The 15,946-nt window shown below is 38.8% G+C and overlaps 1 protein-coding gene across 1 annotated transcript in view; it reads left to right on the plus strand.

Annotated features, from left to right (window-relative positions):
* The window catches only part of MAP3K5 (mitogen-activated protein kinase kinase kinase 5), a 240,487-nt gene that overhangs the window by 92,534 nt on the left and 132,007 nt on the right, over positions 1-15,946 (plus strand). The window contains exons 6-7 of the mRNA XM_058671310.1: positions 1,077-1,183; positions 3,742-3,912. Coding sequence (XP_058527293.1) covers positions 1,077-1,183; positions 3,742-3,912 — 278 coding nt within the window. The remainder of the gene's footprint in view (positions 1-1,076; positions 1,184-3,741; positions 3,913-15,946) is intronic.

A 15,946-nucleotide genomic window follows, 5' to 3' on the forward strand; every position in this document is an offset into this window, starting at 1 on the left:
ACAGGAATGAAAATGCCCCAGAGTCAGTCTGTTAACAGTCTGTTCAGATACACCAGTCATCCAGTCATTCAATAAATGGAAGCTTGTTTGGGAAATTAGCAGAAATTTTTAGAGCCTTCTGGATTTAGTCTTTATTCCTTGAAATTGCATTGACTGATGTTGGTAATCCTGAGTTTAATAAACCAAATGTGGGAAGTATGCAATTCATTGATTATCAAAATAACTTCCAAAATGTATGGTAAAATACACTCACTACATCATTTGTATTAACATATCTTAATATTTTTAAAATGTCTTGGGTAAAATAAAAGCTTCTCTGAGTTGGGAATTTGCTGTTTCTAGTAAACTTTTTGTGACTTCTGATTCTTATCCCCAGGCCCATCTCCCACATCTGTGTGATGCTTTGTGTGGTCCAGAGACCCATAGACATGGAGAGCCATGGCACTCATGATGCCTCAGCTAGAGTAGCTTACTCCTGCCTAGGGAATGCCATTTTGGGATAACTTCTATCAAAAGTCTATCAATTGTTCCATATCCTTGACATTTTTTATTTTCCCACAAACTATTTGACAACATATTGCATACCTGGCATCTGACTTTGTAAGGTAGAAGTAACTCACCGAGACAAGGATACTTCAGAAAGTTAACAGAAATTGAGTTAAAAGATAAGTTTGCTTTTGGCACAAAAGAGTTTGAAATCCATATATGGATCTTGAGAAAGTTTGTAGAAATGTGCATTATGGAAAACAGTATGCATAGATTTCACGAAATTATTGGCTCTCAAGTAAGCTGTTTGAACGGCCTCTTATACTTAGAACCAGATGATTGTGCTGGGTTGGTTTGTTATTTGTTCATGTTTTTGTTCATAGTCAGACATGCTGACTGTATTTCTAATGTTTCGGCCTAGAATGTATGATCCAAAGCTCTCAAGAAAAACTGTAGTTTCTTCTAGGTTCTTGAAAGTGTTCTGTGGTTGCTAGCTTCTGTTTTTAATCCCTCCTCAGACTGAGATCTCTGGTTGTCGTAAACTACCTCTTGTGAGAACCTTCTCCTAATTCTGTGCTCTTGTTTGGAAGGATTACGATTCTATTGTGAAGCTGGTGGAGACTTTAGAGAAACTGCCAACCTTTGATTTGGCCTCCCATCACCATGTGAAGTTTCATTATGCATTTGCGCTGAATAGGTAAGAAGAACAAATTTCTTCCATGATGTATTAGTGTATCATTGGTTTACCTGAAGGTTCTTGGCAGGGTGTGTGTTAATTCCAGCACTATGACAACTATGAGAATGTAATAATAATAGATCTATCTGAGCTGTGCAAAATATTGGACACACACATTCAGGTAATTTAAATAGTGCTTTAAGTAAAAATCCAACACTACTTGTATATTTAAATTCTTACAGTCTTTCTTTTTTTGTATTTGTATTTGCTATTCATATTTTTATTTGCATGTGATGTTTTGAAACAAATGCTGTCTGTTTATTGATATCTACAGGAGATTGAAGCCAGGCCCATGAGCACTTTGATATAAAAATTCATAGATGTTCAAATCCCTTGTATGAAATTGCATGATGTATGCATGTAACTCACACACACACGTGTTAAAGGCAGGACTGGTGCTACCACTTCCATTTCTACATCTTCACCTTCTCCCGGCATCACAGCACACCCCAGTGCAGTGTCCTGCCTGGAGTCCCCATGAACAGGACCGGAGCCTGGGCCTCTCCAGAGCTAGGATAGCTGTGCTGCTATTTTCTCCTGTGGTTGGAACAGTCAATGTGCAATCGCCCACAATTCAGGAGAATGAAAAGAAAATAGTGGTACACGGGGTGGTGGGGAGAGGCCTCAACTTTGTGGAGCTTTTACTGCGTGTCATGGAGGTCTGAGGGCTCCATGTTTTACAGATGAAGCTAGGAAAGGTTGGGTACCCATTGTGTAAGGCTATCGGGCCTACCAGCACCTTGAGGCTCCAGCTCAGATCTGTCAGGTGCTGGGATCTGTGCTCCTTGCCCTGGCACTGTTGCCTCCGAGTCAACTTGCTCCTCAGGCAGCAGCATCTCTTCCTTACCCACTTCAACTGCACACCTCCCTAGCTTCACCAGGAAACGTGAAAGAAAAACATTTTCTCTTCCCACTTCTTAAGCATCTTTTTTGATTGGACAGACATAGATGAATCCTCCTGCGATTACCTGCCCCCATTGGTTTTCGAATAAATGCTTCTTGAATGGTAGCCTAGAGTATGTTGTAGTTTGAAATGGAAGGTGAAAGTCCTTGTGAGTTTCGTGGAATTTTCCTTTTTCTGTGTTTCATCTCTTTCCAGAAATAGCATCTAATGAGATGATAAATATTTTTCTACGGAACAATGTTCTAAACTCAAGCTATTTAGTACAAAGGGTCAAAAGGGGTTTCAAGGATAGAAATTTGAAGTAGTTGTTGGGAATAGAAATAACTTGTATAATGGTCTTATTGAAGTATAATTCATTTGCCAAGCACTTTACCCATTTTTATGGCTCAGTGTTATAACTGTGGCATTGAACATGACATTATTCTGAATGGAAATTCTTTACCCATTAATAGTCATCATCTCATTTCCCTCCAAGACCACCATACCTTGATAGGCAATAAATCTACATAGATTTACCCATTCTTGATATTGCACATAAATAGAATAATGTAGTATGTGGTGTTCTATGGTTGGCTGCTTTTACTTAGCAGAATGTCCTTGAAGATCTGAGAGATGATAATTCACAAAAAATTTTCACTTGGCTTTCAAAACTATCTATATATACACTTTCTATTTAGAAGCAAGCTATATAATGAATTTTATTCAGTTAATTGATCAGACAGCTGTTGAGTTAGATTTGTTTTTTGGTTTTCTCTGTGATTTTATTTTCCCAGTGTTTTGGAGAAAAAGCTGACTAAGATTAGGATTTTGTCCCTGGTGGGTTTATTGGTCATGTCCCATTCAGAGCCAGAGTACATTTTTATTTTGCTGGCTTGAACCTGCATATGGCAGACAGGGAAATTTGGAAGGAAAGTGGATGAGTGCAGATCCATCACCATATCAGAAAAACAGTTTGAAACAGATTCTTGCTGTATCTGGTAAACATTAAATAGAATTTTTAAAAGGGAAGCTGTAAGTTTACCTTGTAGGTTCCTGGGAAGGAGATACAACCTGAAGAAATGGAGGGACAGTGTTCCCTCTTGACAACTGATAAAGTTTATTTCCAGGGTTTCAGTTTTTAGACATTTCATGAAACAATGGTTCAAACATAACTCAGAATTAGATCATGTCTAAGAACACAGAGAGTATAAAGAAGCTAACAAAACGACTTAGTCAAAGAGTTATTGAAACAACGAGTAGGTAAAGGTACTGTCCATCCTTGATTGACTAGACAGAGCACAGATGTCCGCCTGTCTTCAAGGAGAGCACAAAAGCACATCCAAGGACTCACTGGGGGCAAGAGCACACCATGGGTGAGAAGCCTTCCGCCTTCTCTTTCCTGGAGCCTCTGCTCAGCAAGGTCCCACAGGCCTGCGCTGTCCCAGCTTTCCTACAGGCTGTGTTCCGACAGGGACCTACTTCAAACAGATTTATGGAGAACTCTCAGAATTTCATTGTTTTTATTTTGCCAGAATTCACTAACATGAATCAATGTATCAAGTACAGTTTAAAATCAGATAGCTGCCCTATGTTGCTTCTGTAGTCTATATTGAAACAACAATATTTTCTACCTTAGGAGAAATCTCCCTGGAGACAGAGCAAAAGCTCTTGATATTATGATCCCTATGGTGCAAAGTGAAGGACAGGTTGCTTCAGACATGTATTGCCTCGTTGGTCGAATCTATAAAGATATGTTTTTGGATTCTAATTTCACAGACACTGAAAGTAGAGACCGTGGAGCTTCTTGGTAAGTATGTGGTATATAAGTAAGCTACTTACTTTATAAGTCATTGTGTAAAAAAATGCATTTGCTAATGAGAGTATTACAATATTATCTGTTATGTTAGTTTATATATTATATACCAAATCTTAAACCTTAAAACTTTAGTGAATGATTTGATGAAATTTTTTTAACATAGCAGAGGAATTTGGGATAAATTAAAGATGATTTAAGAAGTAATTTATAAAAGGTATTTAAAATATATTGTATAAATTGCAGCATGTAGTTTTGTAGGAAAATGTATGGAAAGACATTAAAATGGACCTGGAAGAGTGGAAGATGGGATGAAATTTGTATATAAGCAGGCTTGAAATTTTCAAGGTGTTATTTCTTCTTAGCTGATTTTTCCCATATGATTTGACATGCAGATCCCCTGAATGTATTTGAATAGATACAAATAGACTAGCCCAAGCAGTTGTGGAGAAATACAAGGTGAAAGGACTTGTTCCTACTCGATAACAAGACTTACTAGAGAGCTTTAATGATTAAGATTCTGCAGTGTGGCTCTGGGGGTGTACAACTAAAAACATTGGAGTAGGGAACCTGGATAGAAGAAACATAAGAGTACCTCAAAAGCTTCCTAAAAAATAAAAAATAGAATCAGTGAGAAATAGTTTATTTTGATGTAAAATTTTTTGCAATCCATGCATTGGGTTTTTTTCGTCATAATGCACATTTTCAGGAAGTATTTATATTTGTAAGACTCAATTTTTGACAGAGTAGGCTTCCTGAGCTAGAGAAGAAAGGGTGGATTCTTAAGCAATGGCACATCCTTTGGCAAATGGGAAATTTATCTACCTGCTCAGAAAAATAAAATGTTACTCTTGTTTTAAGTCATGCATAGACATACAAAAATTGAATATGAAAAATAACTTAGAGGAAATATTTTTTAAAATAATAATATACAAACTAGACTTGTGATGATGGGGTAGGAAAGGATTTCTTTAACAAGGCTTAATACTATAAATCAGGGCAGACGTTTGGTGTGGAACCTCACCTGTAGTCTGGGACACCAGCATGAGTTGAGTCCAGCCTCCATTCCCAGTTCCAGATTCTTGCTACTATGTACCCTGGAGTCAGCAGACAATGGCCTAAGTCCTGGAGTCCCTGCGCCCATAAGGAAGTCTTGGTTTGAGATCTAGCTTCAGCTTGGCCCAGTCTCAGCTGTTTTGAGGCATTTGGGCATTTGGGGAATGCACCAGCATAAGACAGATCAGCCTTTTGTCTCCTTCCCTCTTCCCCTCTCTTCCCCTCCCTTCGCTTCTGCTCCCCATGCCTCCCCTTCCTTCCCCTCCCCTCTCTGTCTCATACAGATAAAGATATAGATATAGAAATGTATCTGTCTTTAGCTCTATCTTTACCTCTTTCTGCCTTTCAAATACAATTAAAATAAACAATTTAAAAATATTACAAACTATAAAAGGTAAGATTGGTGGCATGAACTATATTTAAATTTATTTTTTCTCATCAAGGTACTACTGGCTTTTTCAAAATTGTACAGTAAATTCTACTGTAATGGATTTCCCAGCTATTGCAATGATAAATGCTGGGAAAACAGTTTTTAGAAAATCCATCAAGCACTAAAAAGTGATTAGAAGTAATCCTGCAACATTGAAGACTTTCTGATCTTGGATGAAGGGTACCGCTTCGGGTAAAATCCACAAGGAAGTAGCTTTCCCATACCCTGGCCTATTGTGCGTATAGAACTCAGGCAGAAAACTATTATATAACTGACTTGAGGGGCTGAGTTTGAGGCTGTCAGAATGCCTCAGAATTGAATGCGTAGCCCTTAAATGAAGAAACCTCAGAGGGAGGGGCCCCAAATCTGTACATAAACTCCCATTTAATTCTTGGCTAACCACTGAGGAACATATGTGGAGTAGAGCTCAGAGGATGCTTAGGAGAATAGCAGCTGGAAGACTAAAGAGGCCGAAGAGAAATTCTCTACAAGGCAAGGAGTTTGGAGTTTGAACTTCACCAAGTTAGCGCAACTTAACACACAGCTTGAATGTCTCTATGAAATGCTAAAAAGCCCAAGACTTAAGAATAAAAGCTACAAACAATCCTAAGGAAGTAGAATAAAATTAAGTGCAAAACCATAACAGAACCACCCTAATAAAGCCTAATTAGGAAAAAAAATCAATAGAGAAATAGAACTGTAGAAAATACAGATTTTGGAATCATCAGATAAGGACATGGAAGGAACTATTGAATATATTAAAGAATGTACTTGAAAGTAAGAGGTAAATATAGGGGCTGGCATGGTGGCATTAAAGGCTAGTCTTCTAGATGCAGTGCCAGCATCCCATATGGGCACTAATTTGTATTCTAGCTGCTGGACTTCCCATTCAGCTCCCTGCTTATGAACTGAGAAAACAACAGGGGATGGCTCGGAACCTTAAGTCCCTGTACCTATGTGGGAGATCTGGAAGAAGCTCCAGGCTCTTGACTTTGATCCAGCCTAGCTCCAGCTTTTGTGGTCTGTTGGGATGTGAACAAGCTGTTAGAAATAATTCCAGTTGAAGCAGAGGAAAGAAAAAAAAAGATTTGAGAAACAAATTAATAATCCTAGTGACCTGAGGAGTGGTATTGCACAGTCCAACACACATTGGAGTTCCAGAAAGAGAGGAGAGATATACTGTAATAGAAACAAAAAATACTTAAGGAAGTAGTGGCCAAGTATTATCCAGATAGGATCAAACAAACACACAAAAAGCACACACAAGGAAACCAGCCCACACATCCGGGCAGTTCATCAAAGCAACAGAATAAATAGAAAGGAACTCATCTGTTGATATATCATAGTAATATTGCTGAAAATAGGAAGTGTCATAAATACTACCTCAGGAAAAAAATCCTTAACTCAGGAAAATCAGTTGCTCATTTCTCCTTGGAAGAAAACCATGAGTTAATACAGTAACATCATTAAAGTAATAGAAGAAAAAAGCAGTCGACTGAGAATTCTACTTGCATATCCAGAGTTACAGAGAGAAGGGGAGACAGTGAGGAGAGTGATCTTCCATCTGCTGGTTCATTGCCCCAGTGGATGCAATAACCAAGGCTGAACCAGGAGGAAGCCAGAGGAGCCTGGAACCTGGTACAGGACTCGTACATGAGTGGCAGTGTCCAGAGCATCTTCCATTGCCTTCCCAGGTGTGTTAGCAGGGAGCTGGATCAGAAGCAGCACAGTCAGACTTGAACATGCATTCATAAGGGATGCTGGTGTCCCAGGCAGCAGCTTAAGTCTGTACACCACAGTGCTGGCCCCCTACTTCTTAGTATTCATAGAACATTTCTAAAATATTCCCTGACTAAATAATAATAGTGGTAACATCATAATAGTAATTAAGTCGAGTTAGTTTGAAAGCTGCTCGGTGATAATCATAGTTTTTCTCTTCTAAAACTGAAATTTCAAATTTCAAATATTTTTGGTTATTTGGCAGTCCACAAGGGGGCTACAGGTGGGGTTATGGGTTAAAACTGGGGAAGAAGATATGTCAACTGTGATATCCTATCCTAGATCCTTCATAGGAAGCTTTGGTTCGGACTTTTAAATTTGTAACTCTAGATTTTTAGTATCATGTGAAGACTTTTGGCAGTTTCTCCCCGCCCCCACTGTTACCAAAGAGGGACATTGCTATCTAACCATTTAGTCACCATGATATTTACACTTTAGGGAAATTCTTAATTATAGGAGCATTGAGATCTGCTATTCAGGAAACAGTATACCCAGTGTCAATATTGTTGTTAGAATTGTGATAATAAAATGCATTGGTAATCCTCATGGGTCTGGTTATCATATTCAGTGAATTCAAATGGAAAGATCTATGAAAAGCAAGCAAAGCAATTTATAGTCAGCTTTCAAGAGCACATGAAGTTTGGTTAGAGAGTTGAGCAATTTCCTGGTTTTGTTTTCAGCTGTACTTTCGTATTCTGTCATCCTTCTAATGGTGTATAACCTAGGAATCTTATCCCTCTCTGAAAGTTTTGCATTCGAAATCTTGAGAAAGTTTTTCTGTTTTCATTTTAAACTATCCATTAAGTTTCTAGTGAGAACAGGGTAGGGTGTTAGAGCCAAAAAATTTGCTCTGGTGGAGACGTTAGGGTTTGGTATTTGGTATATCATTTACACTTGGATTGCAAAGTATTATCCATATTTTGCCATTATTATCCAAGATCTGTTTCGCTGAGAAGATGCCCCAGTTTAAAAATGAATGAATTTTTATGTGCACATTTATAAAGCTAACTCAGTGTTTTTTCTTGTCTTGAACCAGCTTCCACAGTAAGTGCAAAAACATTTTTTTCATATTGACACTGACTCTGGTCTGTTAGGGCTAAGAAGGCAGAACTGCTCTGTCAAGGTGCACCATGGAGGTTATTGGTCAAGATTACACCTGTTATGAGTCATGGATCCTAAAGGATGTTTCTACTGACCTTCTTTTTTGGAGTCATGATATTCAGTTTTCAGTTGTCCAGTGCAGGTGGTGAGACAAAGCATGTGGTGTTGTGGCAGGCCATTAGCCCCTGGCTGGTTTCCATGGACTGAGTCATGTTTTGTTGGTTTGAATAACAGTGACATGTGTGACCATGACACATTGAAGGATAAGTGTCTCAGTACAAAAAGAGAGAGAGAGAGTGCGCGAGCCCCAAGCAGCAGTTGTGCTGTTGATGACATGTCAAATCCTTTCTTGCAGTGCTGCTTTTTAATATCACTAGCAAATGTGCCTGCCCTGCAGTAGAGGGAGGAAGTGTTACACTCCCCTGAGTACAGTGTCTGAGCCAGGAACAACAGACATCATACCCTCTGGCTTCTAGGCAGACCCTAGATTTGTTTTCTGAGGACATTAGTTGGAGGCTCTGAAGGAGAAAAGAGAAAGTAAGAAAAAAGTTTTGTGACTTAGACTTTTTTGGAGCTTGCTGAATTATGCTCCAGTGCTGGAGCAGACTTTGTTGAACCTTGTCTGAGACAGAGAGTGGAGTGGTTTGAATGGATGCATCCTGCTGATTTAAATATATATAAAGAGTAGTTCTCTAGTGTTTCATTTAAAAAAAACTGTCATTTTCTTGCTTATTTTTGCTCATTGAAACTCTTGAGGATGACTAAAATTATACTGTTAGACTCATCCCTCAGTGTAGTGTGGGATTGGTTCCAAGACTTCTCTACATTCCTCTTTGGATACCAAAATCTGCAGATACTCAAGTCTTTTATATATCATGGCACAACAATTGCATCTAGCCTACGCACATCCTCCTGTGTACTTTAGATCATTTATGATCTGAAACACTTAGTGCTCATACAAGATAAACAGTTGTTATGTATTGGTCCGGAAATAATGACAGGTTAAAAGATACATTTTTTTTCCTCCCTGGATGTTTTCAAAGCACAGCTGGTTAAGTTTTTATAATGCAGATTAAGGTATTAAAAAAAAGTTTTTGTTTTTCGGCAACGAAGCTGTGATCATTTTTTAGATTATTGAAAGGTTGTGCCTTTTTATTGTAGTTGTTCAGTATTATAGCTTTCAGAATATGAAACATTATGACCCAGTTGCCCAAACCTACATTTTTAACATTGGTGGAAAGTTGATTTCATAAAGAAAGAGAAAAGTGGATTTTGGAATTTAGGAAGAGCATGGGAGAGGGAAGGATAAAATAAGGAGGGTTAATGGATATAGGGGCACAGTGGGATGGAGGAATGATTGGGCATGATCTCTAAGTTCTGTAGAACAGCCATGGTTGACACTTAAAAATAGCTAGTTGAGGGGATTTTGAATTTTTCTAGCACAAAGAAATAAGTATCTGGATAGATATGCCAAATATGCTAATATGATCATTATATTGTATTCATGTAGTGAAGTGTCACATTATAACCCCAAAATAGGTATAATTGTCACATATTAGTTTAAGTAAATAATATATATTTAAAAGCCTATATCCTTACATCTTTCTGCTTCCACTGTTTCATTGATAGCCCAAGAAAGTACAAATGTGTAACAAGGAAAATGAGATTATTACAGCTGGCTTATGACCATGTTTTGGGGAGAGTTAAGTGGTCTTTTGTGAGAATTAAATGAAGTAAGATATATTCAAGTTCTGGAATTCAGGCAGTAGTTAGTGATATATCCATGGTGTACAATATGTATAATTACTGCTATTTCTTTGCATGGGTGTTATGTTTGTCCATGCTAAAAATGCCTGTTGACTGCATTAACTTTGCCTTTTCCTAAAGTGTTCCTGAGTCCTTTTTCTGTTTCTGAATCTTGTTTGACATTTTAGGTAATGAGAGAAAAAGGTGTTGAGTCTGTATAATTTTTACCCAGGCCTTTGCATTTTATATATCGGGACTATCACAGGGTCACATGCAACACACAGTGCTTTGCTTAAAGTCTGAGTTAATTTTGGAAAAGATGGTATTCTCTGTCCTAAAGGAAGACGTGAAGTCATTTTAAGAACTTGGAAAGGAAATTGGGTGCTTTTACTGTATTAGCATAATCGTGTCTCTTCTGTGATACTTTAAAAAAAAAAAAAAGAAGATCTGTAGCCAGGAAATTAAAAGCATTAGCTCTGTTTTTAGCATGAATATGTTCATTTTTCCATAGTAACTTTGCAGGGAACAGGGAACTTTGCCTTATCAACTGATTTTCTCTTACGTCAGTGACAGTGCTGTTCAAACAGTAATGTGTGCCTAATAAAGATTGAGTTTCTCCATTATTAATGGGATTGGCTTTACTTTGGAAGTGTTATGTAATAGACCAATCACATGCAAATAAAATCTCCTGTTTTTCATTTGCCATATTAGCCTATCTCTTTTGACTTGGCTTGAAGATATTCTGGTTGTTGTCTTCGCTTCTACCACCACCACAATTTTCAATCTTTCTGTAGTTCTGTTGACATTTTTTTTTCAGTTCTTGATTGTGTCTAATAGATGAGGTTCCAGATTTGAGATGATTTCTATTTTTCAACCCTAAAGACTAATGAGTTCGAGGTCATTGGTGTCCAGATGTGTCCATATGTCCATGATGCCCAAGGGGTGAAAGTGCCAGGATGACCCAGGCCTTTGGCTGAGGAACAATGCGCCCATAGCTGCCCATAAGTCTCTGGGACATTGCTTTCATACTTGGGCCAGTGTTGGAGGTGACTGATTGGAGGAAGCTCTGTGACAGAATGAGCAAGTCAAAGTTCAGGAAGAATCATATCCACTATGTCACTGTAGAGGTTCCCTAATTGTGGTTGAGTTAAGTTGGCCTCATAAGGAGAGCAAGTAAGGCTTGCTCCATATCATCCAGTCATCAGAGAGATGGGGAGGAACTAGGTGATTGCCAGGAAAGAGAGTAGAGAGGAATAGGAGTGATGTCACCTAGTAAGCCAAAAGGGATTGCTTGCAAAGCCTGGCTGAGTATGAGAAATATAGAAGAGCTTTCCAGCAGTGTGGAATTCTTACCCTTGGAGACTCTGCTTTAGTGAACTCATTTTACTGAATGATAACCAGAACTGACTTATGGACTAGGCCCTTAAGTGGTAGTTGTCTCCCATATTTTGTTGTTGCTCTCTCTCTTTCTCCTGGATCTTTACATTTATCATACCCTCAAAGATGACATTTAGGGCTTGGTATTATGCCTCAATGGCTAAAATCTCACCTTGCAAACACCAGGCCCCCATGTGGGTGCCAGTTCATGATCCAGCTACTTCACTTCCCACCCAGCTCCCTGCTTGTAGCCTGGGAAAGCAGCAGAGGACAGCCCAAAGTCGTGGAACCCTGCACCCACATGGAAGACTAGGCTTTGGATTGCCTCGGCTCCTGCTGTTGCAGCCATTCAGAGAGTGAACCAGTGGATGGAGGATCTTTCTCTGTGTCTCTCCTCTCCATAAGTCTGATCTGTCTTTCCATTAAAAATAAATAAATATTTTAAAGAAAGTTTAAACTCCTCTTGTTCCTGCTTCCCATGTAGAGCTCCTGCAAGCATTTCTCTTCTCATTTCTGCAGCCTTCGTAGAATATGGGGTTTACATGCTAATTTGAAAGTCTTGAAGGCTGTTACTGGAAGGATGTGGGTAGACTGTTTCTAGATGTTTGAAAACTTCACCTTCAAAATATTCAAATCAAATAAGCCAGTCCCAAAAAGACAGATATCATGTTTCCCTGATTTGTGATAACTAATACACAGAGTACAAAAAATGTAATATATATGAGTGAGATTGACATTCTGGGGTTTGATTATTGTTTATAGACTTTGTACTTCTGAGGAATAATAGAAATTCTTGTTTGTTTCTGGTTTCTACTTATTAAGTGTTGATATCTTTACCTATTGGAGTGCTAAGCCTGTGATTGAAAAGTGACATGAAAATATGCCATTGTAAGAATTGGAGAAAATCATAAGCAAAGAGGAGAATGAATGTGGAATGCAAACAGGAGGGAGAGTAAGGTGGGAAACATCACAGTACTCCTAAATCTGTATTGTGAAGTATGTAAAACTTGTTCACTTTTTATAAATGAAAAGTCAATTGACCATTTAAAAAGGAAATGAGAGTAATCATTAAATAATAGATTATTGGGGCCCACACTGGGTATAGTAGGCTAAGCTTCCATATGCAGTGTGCCATTACATATGGGCTTAGATTTGTGTCCTGGCTGCTCTACTTCCCATCCAGCCCCCTGCTTATAGCATGGGAAAGTAGCAGAGAATAGCTCAAGTCTTTTGGCTCCTGCAACCACATGGGAGACTCAGAAGAAACTCTTGGCTCCTGGCTTCAGATGAGCTCAGCTCCAACTGTTGCTGCTACTTGTGGAGTGAACCAGCGGATAGAAGATATTCTCTCTCTCTCTCCCCCCCACTTCTTCCTCCTCTCCATCTTTTTCCCCTTCTATAACTGCCTTTCAGACAAAAACAAAGCTTCAAAAAGTATTAGACTACTAAATAATAGTGATTATTCAATAATAGTATCAATAAGAAAAAATGTAAAAAAGAATATTTTGACAAATGTATAATGTGAATGAAAGTCACTCTCCTACACTGTTCTTGGAAATGTAAATAAAGTAAGACCTTCCTGGAAGGCAATTGGACATTCTGCCTCAAGAGCTTTGAAATAATTCTTGTACTGTGATGCAGTTACACCATTGGAAACTCTACAAAAGAAATAACAGATTTGGATTTGAACTCGTGGCCATATGGGATCCCGGCTCATGTAAGACAAGGACTTTAACCACTAGGCTACCTTGTGGGGCCTAACTCTGTGGTTTTTAACCGTTTGGTTTCCTTTTCCGCACTTCCCTCAGTCCCTGGTAGCTCTCATTCTACTTTCTGTCTCGCATTTGGAAGACTCCCACTACCTTATGTACATGGTGCTTGTTTTTTTTAATGACTGGCTCATTTCACTCAGTATAATATCAAGGGTCACCCACAACATTGTACAGGATGTGCTGGATGTCCTTTCCTCGTAAGACCAAGCGCTTTTCTTGAGCATACTGCATTTCACTGATCCATCCATCCATTGATGGACATTTGTGTCGCTTCCACCTTTTGGCTATTTTATGTCTTGCTGCTGTGATTGTTGACACACCCGTCTCTCTTTGAAATCCTGCTTCCAGTTCTTCTCAGTGTATACTCAGTAGAATATTGTGGTTTTGAAAAATGTGTAATAGTAACACTCATCGCATGTTGAATTACAAAACAGCTGATAAAAAAAATAGTGAGATTCTTCATTTTGGAGGAAAGACTATGTGCATGGTGAAAGACCTAGAAGAAAACAGAACTTTGGGTTCTTTTCTTCCTGAATTTTCTATCATTATAAGGAATATATACAAATAAGTCATTTGAATTGAAGAGAGAGCTATTCCCTGTTCACCAGATCAAATCAGCAGGGTTATTTGGCACCAGTTTTCTCCACATGCTGCCCTGCTTTGCCTCCGGGTTATTTCATGAGTGATAATTTCAGAATTATCCCTGGAGATGCACAGTACCATGAAATTCTAATTTAATTACTTATGTGCCTCGCTGAAACAGTCACAGCTGTTATATTTCAAATGAGAGGGGAAAAACTGTAAGCTAAATAGGGGGCCGAACTCAGTTTTTCCTTTACTGGAAAGTAGATGCTCCTTAGCTGGAAGTAATCAACTCAAGACTTTTCTGTTATGCTGGATTTTTTAATGTTTCAGGAAAGATGAAAGAAAGTGAACAAAGACTGCATCACTATATTCATTAAGGGCTGTATTTCCTCTAGATCTGGTTTGCCCTGGGAGAACAGGAACTGTTACCAGTCATGCAGTTCTTACAGAGAAGAACTAGTAAGGAGGATTGTCTCTCTTGCATGTAACAAAGAATTGAAGACTACAAGTTGCTTACTCCCTTTCAACCAATATTTAGCACTAAAGCAGAATAAAATAAACAGAAGGGAAATAATTTCTTGCTATTACTCCGCTACGCTCACTGGCATGCTCTAAGATGCTAGCTCATTCTCTTAGACTGTTTGCTTAATGAAGCTCTATCTAATTTAACTTTAGTCACATCCAGTTATTTTATTTCTCCATCGCCATACTTTTGCACTGTTTAGGGATTTCCATATATGTAGACATGTAGTTTCATGTTCATTCATCCTTGGTGAGTGCAAGTGAGATTTTCAGTGACTTAGACTTCTTTGCTGCCTTTTTGTGGACTCATTTCAGTAGTACTGCCAAATGTCAGCCTTTGAAATCTTAGTATTTAGGCAAAGACTGACATAGTATATTCTGTGAAAAACACAGATCTTTTCTAGAATACATCTGTATCTGTCTCTGTATCTACAAACTATCCTTAATATAAAAGCAATTTTGTCTACTTTAATCTCTCATTTTAGTTTATTCCATTTTATCTGACTTCTTTTGACTAAAAGAACAAGAACAGAGGCCCTGGCACGATAGCATAGTGGTTAAGGTCCTCACCTTGCATGCCTGGGATCCCATATGGGTGCCAGTTCTAATCCCGGCAGCTCCACTTCCCATCCAGCTCCCTGCTTGTGGCCTGGGAAAGCAGTGGAGGATGGCCCAAAGCTTTGGGACCCTGCACCCGCATGGGAAACCTGGAAGAAGCTCCTGGCTCCTGGCTTCAGATCGGTTCAGATCCAGCTGTTGTGGCTGCTTGGGGAATGACTCATTGGACAGATCTTCCCCTCTGTTTCTCCTTCTCTCTGTATATCTGCCTGTCCAATAAAAATAAACAAATCTTTAAAAAAAAAAAAGAACAAGAACAGAAACAAATAAAATAGAAAGTAATGAAAAAGAGCTAAAAAATACCTTTTTAACCAAGCGTGAGCAGGGAAGAGGGCTGGGCTTTGGAGTCTCACAGAACTACATCTGGTTCCTGCTGGACCACTTCTAGAGGACATGATTAGATATTTGTGCGCTTCTGTTTTCTTATTGGTAAGGAATTCCGCCTATTCCAAATTTGTTACAATTAGAAACGTAGAAGTCGATCGCCTAGTTTCCAAGCATCTCTTTCCTTATTGTTCTCTCCTTTCATTCTGTGGAATGAGACAACACCCTCTGCACTATTTTGGTGTGTTAGTGTTTGTTGCGAAGCGCTTTATGACTCAGTATATGGTGTGCACTTGTTGGGTATAGTGTTTCTGATAAGTCAGAGTGACTTGGATGAGCATGCAACCAGCTCATCCATATCCTGATATTTTTGTCTCGTTTTTAAAAAGAATATTTTTTGAAGGAGAGATGAAGGATACACAAACAGAGTGATACACCGATAGAGAGCTGTCTGTCATGGTCCACTCCCCAAAAGTCCACCACAGCCGGCTACACCAGGCCAGAGCTGGGAACTGAGAACTCAGGCTGAGTCTCCTGCGCAAGTGGCAGAGGACTCGAGTCACCATGTGGTATTTCCCAGGGTGTAGCTTAGCAGGAACCTGGAATTGGCAGTGAAGTCAGAATTGCAATCTTCCTACTTACTACCCATTTTCTGTCTGTCTCATATTAATTTTTCACTTAGCTTTCCTGATCTATTTTGTTAACTGCGTATTATATT

Source organism: Ochotona princeps, chromosome 1, assembly GCF_030435755.1.
Source record: "Ochotona princeps isolate mOchPri1 chromosome 1, mOchPri1.hap1, whole genome shotgun sequence".
Lineage (NCBI taxonomy): Eukaryota > Metazoa > Chordata > Mammalia > Lagomorpha > Ochotonidae > Ochotona > Ochotona princeps.